Source organism: Penaeus chinensis, chromosome 36 (assembly GCF_019202785.1).
Source record: "Penaeus chinensis breed Huanghai No. 1 chromosome 36, ASM1920278v2, whole genome shotgun sequence".
Taxonomy (NCBI): domain Eukaryota; kingdom Metazoa; phylum Arthropoda; class Malacostraca; order Decapoda; family Penaeidae; genus Penaeus; species Penaeus chinensis.
This window is the reverse complement of record NC_061854.1, coordinates 3,214,527-3,237,026: the sequence shown is the minus strand read 5'-3', so window position 1 is coordinate 3,237,026 and position 22,500 is coordinate 3,214,527. Positions and strand designations below refer to the sequence as shown.

The 22,500-nt window shown below is 39.4% G+C and overlaps 2 protein-coding genes across 6 annotated transcripts in view; one reads left to right on the top strand and one right to left on the bottom strand.

The window, feature by feature from the left end:
* LOC125045031 (ATP synthase subunit delta, mitochondrial-like) overlaps positions 1-9,841 on the top strand; it is a 9,943-nt gene extending 102 nt beyond the window's left edge. Inside the window, exons 1-4 of the mRNA XM_047642068.1 lie at positions 1-50; positions 8,614-8,719; positions 9,074-9,266; positions 9,409-9,841. The exon at positions 1-50 is cut by the window's left edge and continues 102 nt beyond it. Coding sequence (XP_047498024.1) covers positions 8,615-8,719; positions 9,074-9,266; positions 9,409-9,587 — 477 coding nt within the window. The 5' untranslated portion in view covers positions 1-50; position 8,614 and the 3' untranslated portion in view covers positions 9,588-9,841. The remainder of the gene's footprint in view (positions 51-8,613; positions 8,720-9,073; positions 9,267-9,408) is intronic.
* A 4,303-nt stretch (positions 9,842-14,144) lies between these two features.
* LOC125045160 overlaps positions 14,145-22,500 on the bottom strand; it is a 14,169-nt gene continuing 5,813 nt past the window's right edge. For 3 of the 5 annotated variants that reach the window (XM_047642309.1, XM_047642311.1, XM_047642310.1), the window contains exons 2-14: positions 22,082-22,223; positions 21,587-21,747; positions 21,323-21,451; positions 20,600-20,773; positions 20,266-20,377; positions 19,844-20,073; positions 19,342-19,524; positions 19,061-19,229; positions 18,547-18,690; positions 18,333-18,436; positions 17,492-17,678; positions 15,314-17,343; positions 14,145-15,165 (exon numbers count right to left, since the gene is read on the bottom strand). In XM_047642309.1, coding sequence (XP_047498265.1) covers positions 15,016-15,165; positions 15,314-17,343; positions 17,492-17,678; positions 18,333-18,436; positions 18,547-18,690; positions 19,061-19,229; positions 19,342-19,524; positions 19,844-20,073; positions 20,266-20,377; positions 20,600-20,773; positions 21,323-21,451; positions 21,587-21,747; positions 22,082-22,217 — 3,909 coding nt within the window. In that variant the 5' untranslated portion in view covers positions 22,218-22,223 and the 3' untranslated portion in view covers positions 14,145-15,015. The remainder of the gene's footprint in view (positions 15,166-15,313; positions 17,344-17,491; positions 17,679-18,332; positions 18,437-18,546; positions 18,691-19,060; positions 19,230-19,341; positions 19,525-19,843; positions 20,074-20,265; positions 20,378-20,599; positions 20,774-21,322; positions 21,452-21,586; positions 21,748-22,081; positions 22,224-22,500) is intronic. The other 2 variants (XM_047642306.1, XM_047642307.1) reach the window with 2 other exon arrangements.

The following is a 22,500-nucleotide window of genomic DNA, read 5'->3' as shown; positions in this document are numbered from 1 at the left end:
CCGAGAGTAAAGGACCTCCCAAGCCAAATTTCACACATCTTTTTCTTCAGGTAGAAGACGATGCCTGCCTTTTGTTATTCTGATACGAGTGCCTAGAGCTACTACTAAGGAGTGCCGCGGGGGTAGTTTTGCGATCGGGCTTGTGAGATTTGGGGATTTTAGGGAAGAAAATGTTATCGTCTGCTTGAATCCTGATCAGCTGATGAAGTTTAGCCGGTTTGCGGACTATTATTTCTTACTTTGTATTTATAAACTCTCCTGTTATCATTTCTTGCGATTATCATCTCGTGGCTAGTGATCAGGAGGATGCAGTGTGGAGAACGATAATTAATACCCATGAATAATGAGTAATTGAAGGTTTTTTTGGTGTTGTATATTGGCGCAGGTATAACGGGGGTGTTTTGTTTATTCATATACTGGATAACTTGATCAATTTGTGTGTAAAGCCTTATAATGGATGTACCGGAATGAGCAGTGGAGTGTCCAGCTCACAAAATGTAATTTGAAGGACATTTCTTGCAAATTGAGCCATTAGGAAATAGGTTCAGGTTTTATTCTTATGGTCTTTGGTATAGTTAGCATTTATATAAGATAACCTCTACCTTTATGATTGACAGTAACAGGCCATGATTGTTATTGGTGAATGTTAAAATATCTGGAGTGATGCTTGAGTGTGTACAAATGTATATATTTTGTAGAAGTCTTGTGATAGGCTAGGTACATATTTGAAGTAATGCAACTCGACTGATTTTAGATCTAAACACGTCTCTCTGCAGCACAGGTAATTTTCTAGAATATTTCTGCATCTTTAGACCTGTTAAATTTGGTATCTCTGGACTTCTCGTGATGTGTAGTGTGCAGTTTTGTTGCCACTAAGGAGTGTAAAGTGTAATGTCTATGTGTTATGACTGGAAGAGTGCTGGCTCCAGGGATAAGGATAAGTCCAATATGCGAAGCTGAGCTTCGCCCGGGCTATGCCAGTGAGGGGAGCCCGGCCTGTGTCGACTAATGTCAACTCACTAACGTGTGTCAGCTGGTGCTGACTCGGCTTAGTCCTTACCCGCCGTGGTGCCCAGCCACAACAGTAACCTCCAGGCGAGAATTGCAACTTCTCGCGCCTGGGCGGGGCGCGAACCGCCAACCCCTCGAATGAGAGGCCGGCACGTTACCACTGTACTAGCCCGGAGGCGGCTCCAGGGAGGGCACTATTTTTATGATCATGGGTGGTATTCATGGAAGATCTTTGTTTTTATCAATAATTTGGGTGAGTGTTACTGAGAGCGATGCATAGAGATAGAGGAAAATGGACGTTGCTATTTTATAGAGCATAGATATAGAGTAGGCAACAATACAGGTTTATCTGCAGTGGCCTCATATTTACCAGGAAATGATGAAAATGTCTGCTGCATGTCACTGGTCAGAGACTAAGTTCACAACACCCGGTATAGGTAAAGTTCTGACTAGCCGTCTTTAAACCGGAAAAAAATATATGCATGTGATAGAGCAAATAAATCTAAGAAACTTATCTTCTATGAACTTCCGTCGCAAATCAGAAATAACGAAGTTATTGGACACGCAAGTGTCACAGAGCCCCGAATGAAAAACTATCTCAATATTTTAAAAATCGCCATCCGATATCCTTTCCTACTTTATGTAAACAAAACAATGATACCGTTTTATTTTGGTTCATTTATTGTAATACTTTCATTTCGTAACTAGAAAAATTCCGCATAAACTTACATGAAGGTGATTTTCTTTCTACATTAAAATGTCTGACAATACACGAGTAATACCATCATAAAATCGAGTATTTACAGTAATTATGACATTTCTTACTCTGCGCAAATCGATGTGTCTGGTCCATATTACGGGCAAGAGGGAACTGAAGAATTGCGCGCGATTTTCAAAATCAACAACGTTACCGCATGAACAGCGCACGAAACCTTTTGAAACTTTTATTATATACCACATGCGCGTGACATTTGTCACGAGAGCCAATAGCATTACAGGAAATGCTATAAACCAATCACATGCCATCATTTGCGCCACACGTATGTATAGTGGGCAAGGAGAGCAAATATACCAATCTCTGCTCAAAATGGATCTCAGGTGTGTAGGTTGTGACCCACATTATTATAGAGTTATATCTGATTATTTTGAAAAAAATGATAACGCTATAGAGTTCCTGAGGGCACACGGTGTTTTGCCAAGAGCGGTAAGTTGCCCGCATTGCGATTTACCTTGCAAATATCGTGAAGATCGACATATGTGGTATTGTGGCAGATGGAAAAAAATAGCAAAGACAAAACGGCGTAAAAGTTGCGTTTTCTCGACCAGCGATTACAATGGCACGTTTCTGCAGGGGACACATCTCGAACCTTTTAAAGTAATTTTATTTGTGAATCATTGGCTACAAAAACATTGGGATCACGCACAAATTATTAAATGTATTGGCATTTCTAAGCCAACTAGCGTAGATTGGAGGAGTTTTTGTTCTGAAGTAACCGAATATTGGTTACAAAATCAAAATTCAATAGGAGGTGCTGGTGTAATAGTTGAGATCGACGAGACGCTGCTCGTGCGCCGTAAGTATAATAGGGGCAGACAGTTGAGCCAGGTGTGGGTCTTTGGGGGTATTGAGCGTGTAAGTAAAAAGAAATTCGTTGTGCCATTAGTTGGCACTGACCGCAGTGCAGACACGCTCATACCCCTTATTAAGAAATATATCAAACCAGACAGTGTGATATACAGTGATGGATGGGCTGCTTACCGGAACCTACAACATCATGGTTACAAACATCTGAGTATTAATCATTCTGAGAATTTTGTAGACCCAGACGACCCACAAATACACACACAAAACGTAGAAAGGTTATGGAGGGACCTAAAGGAATGGGTCAAGCGGCCAGGTATTAGGGCCGCTTACATCAACCAATACCTGGCCCGCTATTTATTTATAAAATCAAATCAAACATCTCTGATCCATTCCTTCTTTCTACAAGCGGCAGAGCTGTATCCGCCGCAAGGCGGAAAAGAGAGAAAGATCGACTCGCCTGCCCCAGTCCCTCTAGACCTTTCATCTTCAGAGAGCGAGTGAAATCCGGTAAGAGTTCACACTTACCTGATTGCTTGTATGCATATAGTCCAAACAAAAACGTAATACAAAACAAATACCATTTTTTCGCGCACCTAAAGACAAATTTCTTCTGAAATAGCGATAATAAATTAATAATGTGTGAAACAGATAAACAAGGACACCATGTATAACGACCAATTATTGACAACTTAGCGATTATGCGGTGTTACAGACTGAGAAATTCTAGCCAATGAAAACTTCAGGCAATGACGTCAGAGTTTTCTGACCAATCAAAAACAGTTTTTCGGAAAGCCCTGCCCTCGCCCATTGAAAACGTTCAGTGTGTATCTGTCCGGTGGCCAAGGAAGTGTAGGTGTGAAAAAAAAAAAAAATATAGAAGCCGGCAGAAATGTTTACAAATTGCGAAATACACGTATAACTGGAAATACACGTATAACTGGAAATATTGCTACGCCGAGGACGTGTTATTGTAAAGCTTAATAACGGAGACGGGACGATATAAGGTTAGTAAAATTTAAGTAACGTTTAACGAGAACCGGCGAAATCTACATAGTTATTGCACGAAGTACATTTCAAGTAATAAGCCAATTAATGTAATAAAAATGCATACTTTTAATAGGATAATAATACATGCATTATTAATACAAATTATTTACGATTTGGCTATTGCAACCGACCGCAGTGGGTGTCGTGGCCGCGCGCGACGAAATCAGGCTAAAGCTTTCATAATTCCGCGGGACGAGCAATAAGGCTTGGCTGCGAGGCCTGAAGCCTCGCCACGGCCTCCGAAGTATTTTCGGCTCAGGCAAAGGTCAATAAGTTCCATCTTACATTTTAAGACCAGTATAAGTATTGAACGGTTACCATATTTGACGACAATCATCACTAAAGTTTGCAAGGTGTGTTACAAAAATGTGTAAGTTTTTTGTTTGAGAATAAAATTCACGGAGACTGCGTGTGCCGTTGCGGCACGGTCTCCGTGCGCGACACGTAACTGTCAGTAGCGCTTTTTTTTGTTTCTTTGCTTTGTATTTATTATCGCAGTCAATCAAAATACCGTTGTTATTTGAGGAACTATTAATGAAGCTTGTGTATGAATTTGAAACGGTCATCTGGAAACTTTCGAAACGCATTTTCATATTAAAAAGTTGATTGTGCCAAAACATGGTTTGATTCATTTGTATTGTCCGTCAATCAGGCAAAAAATAATCCTGGATTTAACCGCCGAATTGTATACCGTAATTGCATACGTGAAACATGGCCACTGTCCCCGTAGAGTTTCAGCAAGCCCGATTTTAAGTTAATTTAGTGTTTTTCTTGTTTTTCTGTGTGTAAATCATGCTAATTACCCTCCCATAATACAGTGCGAAGCCGAATCTTACACATTTGATCAACTTTGCCGTCGGGGAATACAAGTTCCGCTACTCATCAACGAGTCAAATGCGACGGAAAGCAACAGCATAACAGCGTTAAACTACGAGGGGAGATTACACTCCAAAAAAAGTGGTTTCGAAAGTCGGAGGCTGGATGAAACTTAACATTTACCCAACACCCTCACACAGTCCTTAATGTCTTGTGTTCTAGAACTCCATTTTATACATTTTCAATAATGATCGTGTTTTCTGTTGAATGGGATATATTTGATTTTATATTTAAATGGTATTTTATCAGTATTGTTGTACTTATCATAGATCATTAGTGTTATTTATAATTGTTTTTTATGGTAGGTATGTAAAATTTTGCAAAATTACGGTGCTCGATATGTGCCGGTCGCAGTGTGTATCTTATAAATCTGCATTGAGCATCTTGCAATTTCCAAACGATACTATTTGTGATTGTTCTGCTTATCTGTACCTCCACACTGATGGTATGTGTCACAATTTCTTTTCTATAACAAATATGTCATTTAGCATGAAGTCCTAATGAAGTGGGTATACAGAAAGGTCGATAAGGTTAGGTTGGATTTCAGGATTCGCATGATAGTGTTTACTTACATGCGACTAAGCAGTTCATTATAATTGCATTGTTTGAAAATTGGCTCCCCCCCCCCCCCCCCCCCTCTTCAACCCTCCACTTCCCCTAGCATCCCCCAAAATATATTAAAAACCAGATTTTGGAACTCTCGGTAACAATTATCATGATTTGCCCCGTTGATACATCTCCGAGGTAATGCTGGTAATAGAACACTTCGCAATAGACCCAATTCTGATAATCTATTGTAATCAGACGACAAGGTAAATATGGCAATAAATTTTGCTTCTATCCTAACAGTAATATTACACATTTAGTATATCTAAAGTGATGTGGTATCCCTGTTTACTGTTATTGTATCAGTTGTAAATGTGGGTGTCACTACGGCTTTATTGATGTTTGATTATTTATCAAAATAGGCCTCGAAGCATTTCTTTTTCTAAAGTGGGATAATTTTCAGCAAAGAAAAATTTGCATAAAGACAAATTAAAGACCATCCTTACACATTGGGACAAAATTAAAGACAGTCCTTGCAGAAATGAACAGAAAATATCAGTAAAATATAAGAAATGACTAAGTTAACATTGAGAAATCAAAAGGGTTTTTAATTTTTTTTTCTATTATATTCATGTAGAATGATCTTCAGATTTATGTAAAATTGCATTGTAGTTTAAAAGACTGACCTTAAGCATGTGGGACACTTCACACGTCCTAAAACTTTGGCCGAGTCTTGGACAAAAAACTGCCTAAGAGAATTTAATGGGGATTCATAAACAAATTTGCTGAGTCAAGGCATGTGATGATAAACATATCAGTAATGACAAATAGACAAATAGTTGCAAGGACGATAAACCTATGGTTGCCCAAAATTTAGTTGAATTTATAAAATGTGTAATACTTTTGTCATTAAAGAAGCAACCTTTGTTGTAGTATGTAGTTTTAAAATATGACTAATCAGTTATCTCGATAGAGTATAATGATGTAAATGATTATTCTATTACCACATGTGGCAACAATGCAAGTCATATAACATCACTAAGAGCAGTCTTAGACCTTTTGTGAATGCCGTCCCAGGATCATATTTCTGCTCGCCATGACCGGCTGGGCAGGTCATATTACAGAAAATTGAATGTTATAAAAAAATAAATGACACAAGTAACACTTATTGTTACTATTACTGCACTGAGTTTTGGACCACCTAGAAAGATATGGAGTCTGTGCAAGGAAAATGGTCTGTTAACATCTGAATAAAGCAGATCAGTTGAAAAATATAGACATTGGAAAATGGCAAAAAAGCTGAAAGTGCTTATGCCAAATTAGATAATGCAAAGGGTAGGCATTGTCACCGCGCACAAGTATTAATTTGCGCCAGCCTATAAGCCCCACACCTAGCAGTGTGACCACTGATACAAGCCTCATGCCAGTATTTTGGGCCACATAATGGCAGTGAAGCATCCAGATCTAATGAATTTAGTTGCCGTGCCCTTTAGGAACTGCCCAAGGAGAAGTTTGATGGGAGCTCCGCCCTGCAACACCTCCGGGCAAACCTTATTTTCACCTCTTTATGCACAGCAAGATAGAGCCGAGACTTGAGAGTGCCGAGTAGACCCTGCGCTATGAGCAGCACTTTCCGCATTTTTCTTCTTCTTTATTTGAGGCATTACCATTTGTCTTCAACTTTTTGTCCTCCGCAAGAATATCATCTTCAATTTGCCCTAGCTTGCTGCATCCATACCATAAGGATAAAAATTAACAGATTGGTATACTTTAATATGAAGGACCTATTCCCCCTGGGGTTTATATATTCTCTAGCCATCCCTGGAACCATACTATATACATTTCTGTATATAGTAAAACACAGAACATTTCTTCACTTCTGTCTGTGATCTGAATTGCTTGGTTTTAATAACTTTTTTCATCATTCGGGCCACTTGATAGGCTCAAATATCAAGCTGTGATATATACTAATGTCTATTTCTTCTGTATACCCACTATATTGCTTTAAAAAATGACCTGGAATTAATGCATCAGTTTTAACAAAACATTTCTCATGGAATGGTGTCTCACAGCCTGTCAAGTCTCCCCGTGGTGAAAACGTGCATGCACAGAAGATTATTGTACAGAATAGTATAAATAATTATCAAAACCTGTTAGAGTACAATGAAAATAAAAGAAAATACAGAATTTATGCCTTGGGCACTGCTCTTAACTTTGCTTTGCAGTTGCAATTTGAACATGTAAATCTATTCAGTTATGGATTAAAGAAAATTATTTTGAGGATATCTGTCTATAGTAAATGGAGTGCATCTTCCACTTGTCAGATCTATAGTAATCTCTCTATGGGAGTGATTGGAGTTAATATGAGTGTCCACTAGATGGCTGGGTGCTGTAGTGTAGTTGAGGTCTATAGGGGAGCCGGAGAATCTCCTTAGTCAGGGAAGGTCATGGCTGTCCTTGTGTTGCCGATCTCAGTTCTGGATCCTGAAGTACAAGGGGGCTGTGTAAGCAAATGGAACGAGGGGAGCCTGCAGTCCATTCGGATAGCTGTGAGGAATCAACTAGTCAGGTCTCGGCAGTGAGTCGCAAGGACAATGTGACCCAGCCTAGGAAGTATGCAGTGATGCAGTTTGCAGGTCATGCTGTTACAGGTACTCTCCCTCCAGTAAGTGAGCTAAGCAAGTGCAATAAGCCAAATATTCACCCCAGGGTCATCAGTGTAGTAGATGGAGGGCATCTACCACATGTATGGTCTATATTAATCACTTTATTAGGAGTGATTGGAGATGATGTGAGTGCCCACTGTATGGCTGGGTGTTGTAGTGAAGTGGAGGTCTACAGGGGAGAGCCAGAGAGGCTCCCCAGTTAGCAAAGGACATGCCTGCCCTTATGTTTTAGCTGCTTCCTGTAGTGATCTGGAAGGATCATGAGCTGCTGATTTCAGTTCTGGATCCTGAAACTTAATTTTATGGGGGCTGTGCAAGCGAACAGAGAACAAGGGGAGCCAGCGATCCATACAGGTAGCTATCAGGTGTCTGTGTCAACCAGTTGTTGGGTTGTGAGAAGCACCTGCTGGTGAGAGAGCAAGAACGAGGCTGTTGGACCTAATGTTACACAACTTGAAAGTCTATCTGCAAGTTGTGGATATGCTGCTACGCTTCTATCCACATCTTCATTTCCAGTTTGCTTTCCAGTATTACTTACTTTACCCTTGCTTCTCATTTGTTTCATATACACAACTCCTTAATTAATTAACCTACCTATATCAACCCTTAGTAATTTTTATTCAGGTATTAAATTTGGGTAATACAGGTGAAGAGAAAGGGTGTCTGTTCTAATACCTTTCTTAAATCTGAATTGTGTTAACATAATTTCTCCTGTGTGTATGAGTGACACCTAGAGATTTCAGGTACTGTCATTATGGGGTGGAACTACGGTTGAGCAGTTGAAGTCCTTTTGATTTTTTTTCTCCTTCTCTTCTCACTAATTTACTGTCCGTATCTTGCCAACAGTGGTCAGGACTTAATTTAACTTTTTAAATTTTGCAGGATGTTTGCACGTGCGGCCTCTACACTGGTGCGTCAGGTGCCCCGAATGGGTGCCAGAGCATACTCTGATGCACCCATGGCCTTCACCTTTGCTTCACAGAACCAGGTAGGCTTCTATTGTACATCCCTAATTTTTCTCTTCAAAAGCAAAAGATTTGTAATAACACTTTTTTTTTTTTTTTTTTATTTAAGTTCCAGGTTTATTTGTAAATCGTTAATTGGCAGGATTGTTTACTGAGTAAATAAATTTATAATTTTTAATCATTACATCTTTTTGTATTGGATTCATTTAAGTCTTGCCAAGTTTTGTCATTGTAAACTATTTAATGTAATTCTTGGAAATATAAGAAAAATAGAAGTGCAGTGCTGAAATTTAAATCATGAATATTTATTTGGTTACTTTTTTCTTTTTTTTTTCCATTTTCTTTTCTTTTCTAATTGGTGTATATTATCTTCACAGGTGTTTTATAACTCGGCAAATATTAGGCAAGTAGATGTCCCCTCATTTTCTGGAAGCTTTGGTATCTTGCCTGCTCACGTACCATCTCTGGCTGTGCTGAAGCCTGGAGTCATGACAGTTTTCGAAGGTGATGGCTCTGCCAAGAAATTCTTTGTGAGCTCTGGGATTGTCACCATTAATGAGGATTCGTCAGGTAAGATTTTGTGGTGCAAAATGTCTTTTTGCCAACATTATTTTTAAATATTGTGGAAGGTATAAGATACAATTCTTCATTAAGAATTATATAGTGAATGTGAAAGGAAGGTATTTTCATTGTTATTTTCTTGCTTTTACAGTCCAGATTTTGGCTGAGGAAGCAGCTGGTGTTGAGGATCTTGATCTTGCCTCCGCTCGTGACATCCTCTCTAAGGCTCAGTCTGAAGCCAATGCTGCTGCAACAGAAGAGGCAAAGGCTGCAGCTTTGATTGCTGTTGAAGTTGCAGAAGAGCTTGTGAAGGCTGCTGAGTCTGGCTGAACAATGCCTGCTGTACAAAGTTAATTTACTGCTTGCGGACACCAGTGAATGTTTTTTTTAAGAAGTATATTGTTAAATGGGACACATTTGTAGGAACAGATATATAGTTATTAATTTTTGTGACTGCCATACAACTATAAATAGTTCATTCCCCAAGTAAACATTTCACACAATATGCTTCCAGTGGAAGAACAGGACCTTATCAATTGTGCTAGGGTTGTAAAATTTATATGTAAATAAATAAGTAAATTAAATGTTCTTTCAGTGTATCCTACAACAAATATTTTTACAGCAATGCTAACATTCATATTTATTTTATGGAACAGCATGAATCGGCATGATGAATTTGTCAGTATTCTTCTTAAAACTTTGCCATTATAAAAACTGGGTATCCGAAATCCTCTGTCTATCCTTTATACAATATTGTTTTGGGAAAAATAAGGCATTGAATACTGATTAGGAAGCAATAACAAAAACCCTCAGGTACGTGTGTAATTTTCATTCAAATTAAAGTTGAAAGGCAAAAACAGAACTATAGTTTGAGAAACCAGGGTTATATGAGAGTTAACCTTGTCATGTCCCCCCCCCCCCCCTCCCTTGCATATTGTTGCTAGGGGGGCTTAGGAGGCAGAGACTGAGGCCCTATGTAGGGGATCAGTCCTGCCTTGGACCTCAGTCCTCACTTCAACTAATTTTGCATGGTCTTTTCTTCTCCCTCCTTCCTTTCTTCTCTTCATCATCTGTCCACTTAATCAAATTGTTAACTCGTATTTACCCTTTTAGCAACAATACTTTACCATGTGCTGTGGAACCTTTGATGCCTGTTTGTTTTGACCATTGACCATTCTGAAATCTGCAAACATTGCCTTACTGATCAAAAAATGTTGTCATGTAAAACATCTTAGCCTGCTTTGAAACTTTTCAAAGCAGGCTAAGATGTATCTAGCAAGGAAAATAATTGCACCCAAACACTCATACACCCACAAAATAACATACACAAGCCTACCAATCCTTCTTGTATACAGGACAATCAATCAGAGAAACAAACTAAACTATTCTAGCACACGTATTAAGGAAGGAGTGAGGTCAGTCAAGGTAGACAGTGCACAAACTTGGGACCCAGATGTAACTGGCGAGACGTGAAATATTGGAACTACTAAAGGAAACTTTGCCTAGTTATTTTTGGAGACATTGTTGGAAGAGAAGGATATTATCAGAATAAGGGACTGTAGGGGAATCACAAAGAATCCATCCAACTTAGCTGAGCCAAAAAGAGTACTCAAAAGGTTTTTAGAGGTGAGCAGGAGGAAGATGGGATTGTGCGGAGTGATGAGATAATGTGGAGAGGATGACAATAAGGATGAATAGTAATAAGGGGGGGAAGGGGTTAGACAATGAAGAAGACTGTGCAGTAGACGTAGTAAATGTTGGGAGAGAGGAAAGGGTAGATGCTGAAGGTTGAGTAATATCCCTGGTGGATGATTCATAAGGGGCAGAGCTGACAGCAAAGATTGAGGTGGTATTTGTATCGGCATCAGCTGAGATGTGGTCAGAGGAAAGGTAGGGGTCAGGAAACCGGAGAAATACAATTTAGATAGGCTATTTGATGAAGGGGCAACCTTTAATTCTCTATTGGGGGTAAAAAATCTTCATTCATGGCCCTGAGGGCTAGACATTAACCAAGGCAAAACTGCCCATGCTCCTGGAGACCATTCATGACTAACACAGTCAGCCTTTCATCCTTTCAGCACAGCTCTTACACTTTAGGAAATGGACAGAGGTAAGGAAGAGAAGGGCCTCAGTCTCCATCTCCTAAGGCCCCCCTCATGACAACAACCAACATGGGATTAGGGGAGAGCCATGTTGAAAAGATGAAAGGTTGTCTTTGTGCCAGTCATGAACAGCCTGGGGGAGCCATGGGCACAGTATTCTCATTTAGTTGTTTAGCCCTTACCCCTCAAGGGGACCCTAAGGGATGGAGTATTTCTCTCCCCAACATATTCTAGGCTTACCATGGCCAATAATGAAGACTTTAACCCATTATTAGGGGCAATACGGCTTGCCCCTTCATCAAATAGCCCCACTGATGCAAATTCTCCCGGTTCCCCAACTCCAGGCTGTCCTTTGACCACAACTGAACACTGCTATTACTATCCCCTCCTAATGCCTGCTATCACATCATCCATCCAGGTCAATTACTCAACCTCAAGGAGAAATTCTTCCTCTAATTCATTTCCACTCCCATAACTTTCTTCATCAACTACCCCATCCTCTCTTATTACTATTCGACAATCTTTTTGTCCACCTCTCTGCAGTACAACCTCTCTCAACACTGCTCCCTCTTCCATATCTCCCACCTCTATAAACACACTTATTTATCCCAACTATATGGGACCGATTTTTTGTGATCCCCCCCCTCCCCCAGCTTCTTACTCTTCCATCAATGTTCCCATAAACAAGTAGGCAAAGTTTCCTTTTGCAGGCAATCATTCCCATCTCATCACAGTTACATCCAAAACCCATGTTAAAGCATTATCAACCCTGACAGACTTCACTGGCAAACTGGCACGGTCTTCATTTCCCCAACAAACTGGCCTGTCTGGGACAAAGATTAGTCAGATTGTGGAGACGACTTACTCGCCTGTTTCATGAACTATGCAGCAGCATCAGAACAATGCTATCACAAGTCCCCCATCAACAATGCCAAGCTTACTTTCTGTAGATATGACTTCCCCTTAGTGTTTACATTGGTGGAGAATTCCTCCATGAATGTCTGGTGTCTAAACCATCCTGCCAAACACTACCATTCCACAACCAGATGACCTCTAAGTGCCCAACCTGGTCATAATCAATCAAAGTGCTCTGCACAGTCATGCACGTGCCAATTGTATTGGGTCCCATAATGTATTTTCTAGGGACTGCCCTGCTTACAAGTTTAAGTCTAAAGTGGCAACTCTCAGATTCAGACTAGGCCTAACTCTATGTGAAACCAGATAGGAAGCATGTTGGCTAAGTTTCTCTCTCACTCCCTACTCCAATTATCACTCTACCCCTCCCTTTTCCTCCCAAAATATTTCTACATAATATTTCTCCCCAAGGATCTCTTCCTCATCCTACTTCTACCCTCCCCCCTCTCTCTCTCTCCAGACACCCCAATCTCCTCCACTATTCCAGACACTCCAATCACTACTTCCCCAGTACCTCCTCACTCAATTAATCACACAAGACAAGTACTGGCCCTCCGGTCTCATAGCCGGAGTGACCTAGGTTCGAGGCCAGGTCAGGGAGGATTGTTATACACAAGACAAGCTAAACACTCCATCCCATCTCCTACCCCAATCCTCTTCCCCCCCCTCCATAAGAAAACCTTTGTTTCTTAGACCTACCCAACCTACTCCACTGCAGAAACTCTTGAAGGCATTTAAAACTTCCTAATCATGACCCAAAATAAGATGCCTACATCTCAACCATCCTCCAATCTCTACCCCTATTCCTTCTACACTCAAAGTAACTGCCACCATCCATCCATCCTCCTATTCATGTTCCCCACACCCATTCCTCCCTGCTTCAGCTGCATCGTCCTCCCTCTTAACCTGATGTCCCTCCCGCTTCCCCTTGCATGTGATCCTTTGTCACAGCAACCCCTTTCCCTAGGATCTATCCCTCCTGACATTCTCACTGAATCTGTGATTAATTGTTTTTATACCCATTTCTCCTTTACTAGTCCCTGCCCTTACCTTATGGACATAGTTGTAAAATCCCACACATCTTCCTTTGTCAACTTTGATCAATTGGCCTTTGAATTCCCACCTTCCTGAACTTCTGACTTGTAGCACATACAACCATAAACTAACCCTCTCTTTGCCCATTTCACTATTAACCCAATGCCGACGGGCATGACGTGTACATACGTGCTATGCCCACTGTGAGTACTTGTTTGGTTATTTTTACACATAGATGACTACACTTGTACGAAGTCACCAATGAGCCAGTTATGAGTACTGCCTGTCTCACTCATTTACCCTTTGCCTTGATTTACGGAAATATTTTACATTATCTTAATTTGCTGTTACTAATGTTTATAACATTATAGTAATTATAATGTTTATATTCATAGCACTAGTAAAAAATACATTTTTTATCCGCCAATTCAAATCACGTAAGGTCACAAGGTCTAATAATTGACTCCTTTGTGGCTAAGCACTAGCAGAGCCCTCTCTGTGCAGAGACATTTCACAAAAATATAGAAAATGAGCACAGCATTTTCCCCATTTTTTATTAATCTTCCCCAACGGCATTGGGTTAAACCTTTCTATAGCGCTATATGACCTTTGATGTCTAGCACATTTGTAACCATTAACCATTAAAACCAAATTATTAATTTGTAAACTTCATAGTTTCTTTCATTCTCCAACAGAAAGGGTAACACATCTCAAACTAGAAAACAGAGGTGTGCTGACCATACTAATGAAGATGCCTAGAACATTGTATGATATATGATCATCATAGACTTCTTCAGGTATATTTTATAACTGCAAGGTTCAGTTAAACGTCCCATTCTTCAGTATCATTAACATTATTGTATAATCTTTAATTTACATATGAACCAACATATCACTTGAGCAGCAGCTGCTCATTGCAACCATAATCATTACATGATGTAAAATTACACATGTCAAGATGTGGTCTGATGTTATATAAAGTATGATTAAAATACAATCATAAAAACTATGATTAAAATACAATTTTCTATTTACTGTCCAAAATGTGTAACTATGTTACTATTTCCTATATGAAAAATATAAATAACCATGACCTTGCAAAGTACAGAATGGATTACACCGACTGCCCCATAGATTATTGAAAGGCATATTGAACATCGTTACACAGTCTTCTCAAGATCAGTGTGCACAGCAAGGCCATGGTCAGAAGGAAATGACAATAGCTATACAATTCTTTATCATCCACTGCATTTAAAACAATGCCAGAATACATTCTTTCTGATTGTGATCCACTAATAGCAGCCAAATGAAGATTATAAAATTATCAAATAATTTAACATAGCATGATAATAACAGATCTCTGTTAACCCGTAATGTGACCACATACTGTGGCTTTTCCAAACTGAGATAAGGTTCTAATTAGCAGCTCCTGAGATTTCTTAAAATTGTGTGCAAATAAAACATAAGGAATGCAAAAAATGCTTACCATATAATTTTTACAACCAATCTTGTGCACTTCATAGAAGAGGTAGTATCAAGAGGTAGTCTCTGTCAGTTTTTTTTTTTTCATAATCCTAAATGTTTGCATCCTGAAGAAAAGGCTATGATGTGGTAACCCACAAGAAAATGATTTTTTTTTCTTTTTTTCTGCATTTCCTGTTGTAAAAAATACTGCACTTGTTGCCAAAACTAAGAAGGGCTTGATCTTAAGCTAGCTGGTGCAGTCCAATGCGCTTCAGGAAACTTTTAGCCCACGTAGGATTCAACTTGACAGGTCCTCCATTCTCTTCTAATAAGTTGGGATCATATTGCATAAGCACTTGTTTGGCAGTGGCAATCGCAAGGAATGATGATACCTGGACAAAGACAAAAATTTCAAGTTAGTTTGCAACACAATGCATATTCATATTATGGGCAAGTTGTAATTATGGGATCAATAAATAATATCTTACTCTATAGTTCATGTTTAGCAAAAGTATCAAAAGAAATAATGCATATGCTTACCTTTTCTCCATCTTTGACCAGCTCTCTGATGCAGTCTTGGACAATTTCATCATATTTTCCTAATCTCATTGGTCTTCCCCTCTGTGCAAAGCCTATTGAAATGACTTCCTTCTTTCCTCTCACTCTTTTTATTAAATATTTGTCCTTTAGGCCTCTTACTGTACTCTCTGGTATCTCAAACCCTAATTTTTCTTTAAAATGCTGCACTGCCGCCAAATTGCCATGCTCTACAGCGTATCTTCCAATTTCTGCACGAAGCTCTGGACTGTAGGAGGCATAATTTCCTCTCTTGCTTAACCCAATGATCTCCTTTTTCACCTTAATGCTACTTCTTGATTTCTTCTTCTTTGGTGTGGGTGGATCACTATACTCATCATCAGTCTCCAAGCCCAAAATTGAATCTGGAGCATCTGATGGAGCAGCTTGTTCACCCATGTGTGCTAAGCTCTGCTGAGTGGCAGCAGCTTCAGCAGCAGCAGATCCATGAAGGCTATCCTCTCCTTGACCTCCTAAGCTGACTCCAGCACCTTGGTCATGTGTTTCTTTCATGAGGCTGATGGGTTCATTGTTCAAACTAGCTTGAGTATGTGCATGAAGAGTTCCCTCAAAGTTTAGTGACCCACTTAGGGGTTGATGGAATGATGTTGTTATGAGCTGGTGATGGGTGGGATGCTGACCTCCATTAGTTACTGTGTGTGGCACTGCAGGCGCCTGAGTTAGGTGTGCCTGGCTAATGGGAGGACCTACTGTGTGATGAGCTAGTTGAGACAAATGTGTGGCTGGAGCCCCACTCATGGTAAGTGGTAATGGAGAATGTGCCATGCTGGTTGCAGCTACACTAGTGTGCGTCACAGCCAGGGGGGCTATCTGCCCTCCATGAGTTACTGAGCCACCTGTACCTCCCCCTTGAGCAAAGCCACCCACATAACCCTGCTGGAAACCTGTTGGAGCTTGATGAGTGAAACTCTGGTTCATAATTACAGAGGATGCAGGTGCAGTTCCTGGTTGCTGATATGAAAGGGAAGCTGTCATGCCCTGATTGATTACACTGCCTTGATGGAATGCTAAAGAATTATGATTCATTGGAAGTACTGTATTTGTTTGTGGCCCTGGGGTCATATTGAGGTGATAGGGATGCTGGTATACAAAATTATTAGCTGTGCTTACATTTACTGTCCCTGACACCGCTGGTGCATTGAGTACAGAAAGGGATGGGTGTAAGACATCAATAGTCTGAGGAGCTCCTGCTTGTTGATCTGTTAAAACAGTGCCCGTACCCACAACACCTGTGTTTTCTCCAGTATTTGCACCACTAACAGCATTACTAACATTGCCACGGTCTACAAACTGTTTTTTAAATTTTCGCACTGTGGACTCTTTCACTGGGAACTGAAGTTTTTCAGAATAATGTTGTATTGCAGCAGTGATACCAAACTGGGTTGCATATCTTCCAATTTCATCTTTCATTTGAAGAGAAAATGACCTCTTTTGCCTTGCAGATGTTCCGGTTAAATTCACTCGTCTTCCACTGGTACCAACCTGAAGGTCACTAGTTATGTCATCCATCTCTGGAAATTTCTTTAAATAATTCTTTTTAAATTTTCTTACAATGCCTTTTCTAACTTCATGACCTAATTTCTCAGAAAAATGTCTTGATGCCCCTTCTACACCATACTGAAAAGCAAATTTCCCTATTTCTTCTTTCACTTCTGGAGTATAGCTTTTATAGGTTTTAATGAAGTTCCTGATTGTACTTTCACTCACTGTACCACCTAGTCTGTGCGACCAATACACAGTAGCTTCATGATTTCCATGTGTCAGCGCATACTGGGCTATTTCATCACGTAATTCAGGTGTGTATTTGATATATTTTCCTCTTTTACTTCTTTCTTCCTTTGTTGCATTTAGGAGTGCTTTGACAGCTACTACTGTATTACGAGTGAGCTGCGTTCTGTTTTCATCATGGGGAACACTGTCCTTCTGCTGGTCTGACCAATCAGATGAGGCCAAAGTTAAAAGTCTTTCTGGACCTGGAAAACAAAGCATGATATAAATACATACACACTGATCTACAACATCAACAGTCAAAAAAAGGGTCAACAACAAGCAAGAAATTAAAGATCTGTAACACCAAAAGTGATAAATTATAATTATATTAACATTCCTTACTATCGTTACCTCTCCCAAATGGCCTCCTCCTCTTCCTCGTTAGGATTTTCCGTGGCTGTGGCTTCTTTTCCTGCAAAACCGGTCTGAGTGGCTCTTCGCCGTCGAGAGTGCCTCTTCTCCGAGCTTCCTCTGTGTGCTTACGCTGATGTATGCGGAAACTTATTTTGCTTGTGAAGGTCTCATGGCAATGACGACACTGTCAAATGAAAGGGAATTAGAAAAGAAAAGAATGAAAGAAAAAGAAAGAAAAAAATTATATATACACACACATATATATGTATGTATATGTATATATATGTATATATATACACACACATACACATTTGCAATTGCAGCAATAGCAGATCCCCTAATTTTGTCTTAAGTAATGAAAGTTTCAATGATGAACATCTGGAATAACACTAAACCTCTTGTATGCATTTACCGGAATAACACTAAACCTCTTGTATGCATTTACCGGAATAACACTAAACCTCTTGTATGCATTTACCGGAATAACACTAAACCTCTTGTATGCATTTACCATCTAAGCCATACATTGCCCTAAAATCTATTGCACTAAAGTACATGTAGCCTCTGAACAAGTGAAACAGATACAACAACAACAACAAAAAATCATAAACATAATGAATTTATGTCTGTCTACAATACTACCCAACTTGGATGAAAACAAAAGATCATATCAAAATACATTCCTACACTGATTTCCCAACTGCTTGTCAAGTGTATACAAAAAGAAAAAGATTACTTCTTCAATTCAATACTGAACTTCACATTTTCTTCCTTCCAAGTTGTTTGAATAGTGTTAAAATTACCTAATCTAATTATACGAGCAAATCTTATTGCATACCTGAAGCGTCGAACTCTGCAACCGTCGTCTTTTGGCAGGAACTTCAAGCGCTTTCTCTTCTTCCAGAATGTTGATGTTTTCCTTCTCTTCCTCACTAACATACCCTGTGGGGAATTCAATCCATTAATGAGATAAAAGCCTCAATCCTAACATCCAAATTAAATGCCAATATTTCTTTTTTATTCACGAGTTTTTGCTTAGGTACCATACAAACCTGTTGGGTTGCGAGCAAACATGACATTAAAAGGTGTGACTCCGCCAAGTGACGTCGTTGTAGTTCGGAACTGGAAGAGGTATCTGTTCACTTCCTGATCCCATGTTGTTGGGTTCTCATTGCAAAAATGGTCCAACATTTCACCTGAGAATATTTGCCAAAAATTATCCTCTGCTTAAAAATATATCAAAATCTTCACAGGGACTTCATAACTATATATCTGAATATTAATACTCTAATCAGTGTATGTCTATTCACATCTGAATTAAATGTCATAATAGAATTTAGAAAGCTATGCAGAATAATATGCCAGGTGTTAAGGCCTAAAGACTAGTTGAAGTAAGTTCAAGAAAATATCAAATAGTCTTTCAAAGGGTAATACTAACATGCCAGAAAGGAATTTAGTAAAATGCTTCAAACTGGTAGGGCATCAAAAAAAATGTTAAACACACAGAGAACTCTACATGTCTTTCTACAATTCTTTAGCTACTTCTTTTCTTTCTTTTTTCTTTACCTGCCCAAGCACATTCATGCGACTCTTCCTGCAGTGTGAAGAGGAAACTCTGCTGGGCATCCTCTGAATCGAAGGGGACCAGAGTTCTTAAAACATCTTGAGCACTATCAAACTTCTCTTTGTAACATGCTTGCATCCTCTCAAACATTTCTGAAGTCATTCCAACAACCTGAAGAAAAAGAGGAATTAACTAAATAGGTCATCCTACATAAATTTTTACATTAACATTATTAACTACATCTTATTCACTCATTTCTTAAGGTTACCCCTCTAATACTTACATGGCATTGTGCAAAGCCATACTGACAGAAAGTATCAAAGATAAATCTGGCACAATGAACTTCCAGCCCAGCCTCAGGACTAGCCTGTGCCACGATCCACTTTGAAAAGGGATCAATGATTGTCAACAGCATTTCATTCCCATATACTGTTCTATTGTATGGGCCATGAATTTTAATTTGGACCTGTTAATATTGGAAGTGAGAAAACAAAATTAGTACTCTGTGAATGCAGCTGTGGCTTTTATGTGTTTGAAATGTATGCATATAACAGGCATTATTGCTCATTCTTTCTCAACATACAGAAAGAAAAAAAATATCATAAGGTTAGATAGACAGGGAAAATGGGAGGGAGGGAGAGGGAGAGGGAGAGGGAGAGAGAGAGAGAGAGAGGGGGGGGGAGCGAGAGAGAGAGAGGGCAAGAGAGAGGGAGAGAGGGTGGGCAAGAGAGAGGGAGGGCAAGAAAGAAAGAAAGAAAGAAAGAGAGAGAGAGTAGAATCTATACCTTTTTCCAAACTCGGATTATGCGATCGGTAGGCAGCGTTGTGACACGGTTTATTTCATCCCCTAATGAATCTTCTTGCTCTCCTGGGACGAGATCACGAAAACTGGACACAGCAACTTCCGTGCACTTTTCACATCGCCTACAGTAGTTGCCAACGTCAACATAGATGGTGCGCCAATAGTACTTACTAAAAATACTACTATACATCTTCTTCACTCCAAAATGTACACCTGAAATAATTTCAATTCCATCTATCACATCACAGAAATATTACAATATCAAATCTCTCAACCTTAATACTTTATATAAGAAAATTATAACCACAGTTATGCAGACACCTGTTCTCCTTAAAAAAAAAACCTCAATTTGTTGAAGCAACTAGTTGACAGTAAATTGGGAAAAACGGCATCGGATTATCCTACCCGTCGTATGGTCGACATGTTCGGATTCAATTATGCCTCTTTGTTTATCTGCGCTTGTGATGACTTCTTTGGGCATCTTATGGCCATACGATAACCTTCCTTCCTCGTTTATCTGCAATTTATATTTTAAGTTGTGTTAGCCTCTAAAACATCTGGTATTACATATTCAGCTTCTATAAGTAGCTTTTAAATATTCAAAAAACAATAACTAAGCAAAATTATCATAACTTGTTTTGCCTTGCAGATGAACTACTCTCATGGCACTATTCTTCTCTATATACACAATATATTCCAAATATCACTTCTATCTACCTAAGAGTATAGCATAACTCACCAAATAATTTGTAGCTCTTTTCCTGATCGCCTTTTTATATGTGTCTGTTGCACCTTCAGGGAAAGACCCAGACCTAAGGTAGTGATAGACTTCATTGTAAAAGGTGGCATCTGGATCCTCATGCTGAAGGAACGGGGCAAGGGGCAGTGGGATCATGGCAACCGTCTTTTCCTGCTAACAAAAACAAAAATGTCTCTGTTGAAGTATTTTTGTTTTCAATATCTTAGTTTAAAGTCATTCCGAGTAAAAGCATTGTCAGTATAATGATTCCACATAACAATTTGATTTTTCAATGTCTACAGCATTTTTAACGTGGAACTAAAATATACAGATTGAGATTAATGTGTTTTATTCAGGAAAAGATTATCAGCTTCTGCAACTCATTTTTTTTTTTCCCCCATCTTAATTACAATAGCCAATAATTCTCTAAAACCTAATGCTATAATTCTTTTATATATCTTTAATCACCTAACCCACAATATGATTCAACATAATGCAGAATATTCATGATCCCTCTCTACCATATCTAAATTTCTCATAATTATATCTTTTATTCCAATTAAATCCAAAACCAAGACTTTAAACCTATCCAATATATATGACACAACTATAAAAACTACTTTAATTTACAAGACTACATTACAAAGGAGAAAAAAATAGAAGAAAAAATAAAAATACATTCACATTAATATCTATGCATAATACTAGCTCCTTAATACACACCTCAATAGGAAGGTTCACAACCACACTATGATGCAATCCATCTGTATCCTCTGACATTACAGCAACACCTTGTTGTTCTCCACTGTTGCCAAGGTGGCTGTATTTGGTCTCCTCCATCATGTGTTCCACCTGTTGAGTTATTAACAAATTAAAAACGAAAAATAAGCTAGCTGGAATCTGTCTATTTAATATTTCTCCCATCACAGCAAAGTGATTTGAAGGTCTGTGAGTGCCTTCCTTTAGCCTCTAAAGAAAAATACTCACTGCAGCAACATCGTTCCGCACTTGGTCGAGTTCTGCTGCAGCTGCAAGGGCAGCAAGGGAATCCTTAACCCCCTGTGCAGACCCTGGGTCCTCATGGCCAACCAAACCCCCACTGTTTGCAACCTCACTAAATGCAGTGGCCAGGGCATCATTGGGCTGGCCTGCGGAGGGAAACGGCTGTGTAACATCATGTCTTTTCACAACTCTCCTCTACTTCAGCTTTAAAACAATCACATCAAAATATAAAAAACAATAAATATTGAATAAAACTACAATAGATACCAAATAATGATAATGAAACCAAGAGATCTATCACTCATTCAACTACAGCAATTAACCACAAAGGTCTGATCCGTTCCCTTCCTAAGGAACTGTCAAGAAAAGAAAAAGAAAAAGAAAAAGAAAAAGAAAATAAAAAAAAAAGAATAAAAAAAATAAAAAATAAATAAAAGATGAAGAGAGAGGGAAAAAAAAAAAAAAAAAACAACCGCCTACCTTGAGGTATGCAGGTAAGATCTGGTACAATGATGTGCACGACATTGCTGAGCCCCTGAGTCTGGTATGTTGCCGTCGTCCAAGCCCCAGCAGCTGCCCCAAGGCCCTCCTCGCCCGCGTCTCCGTCTGCATCCATCTCTGTCTGGGGAGATGGGGTACCAACGTAAGTATCAACTGAGTTCATGAAATGGAATAAGAAAGAGAAAAATGAAGCAGATTGGGAGGATAAGGAGGAAAAGGGGGGGGGGAAAGGAGGAGGAGGAAGAGGAGGAGGAAGAGGAGGAGAAGAAGGAGGAGGAGGAAGAGGAGGAGGAGGAAGAGGAGGAGGAAGAGGAGGAGGAAGAGGAGGAGGAGGAGGAGGAAGAGGAGGAGGAGGAGGAGGAGGAAGAGGAGGAGGAAGAGGAGGAGGAAGAGGAGGA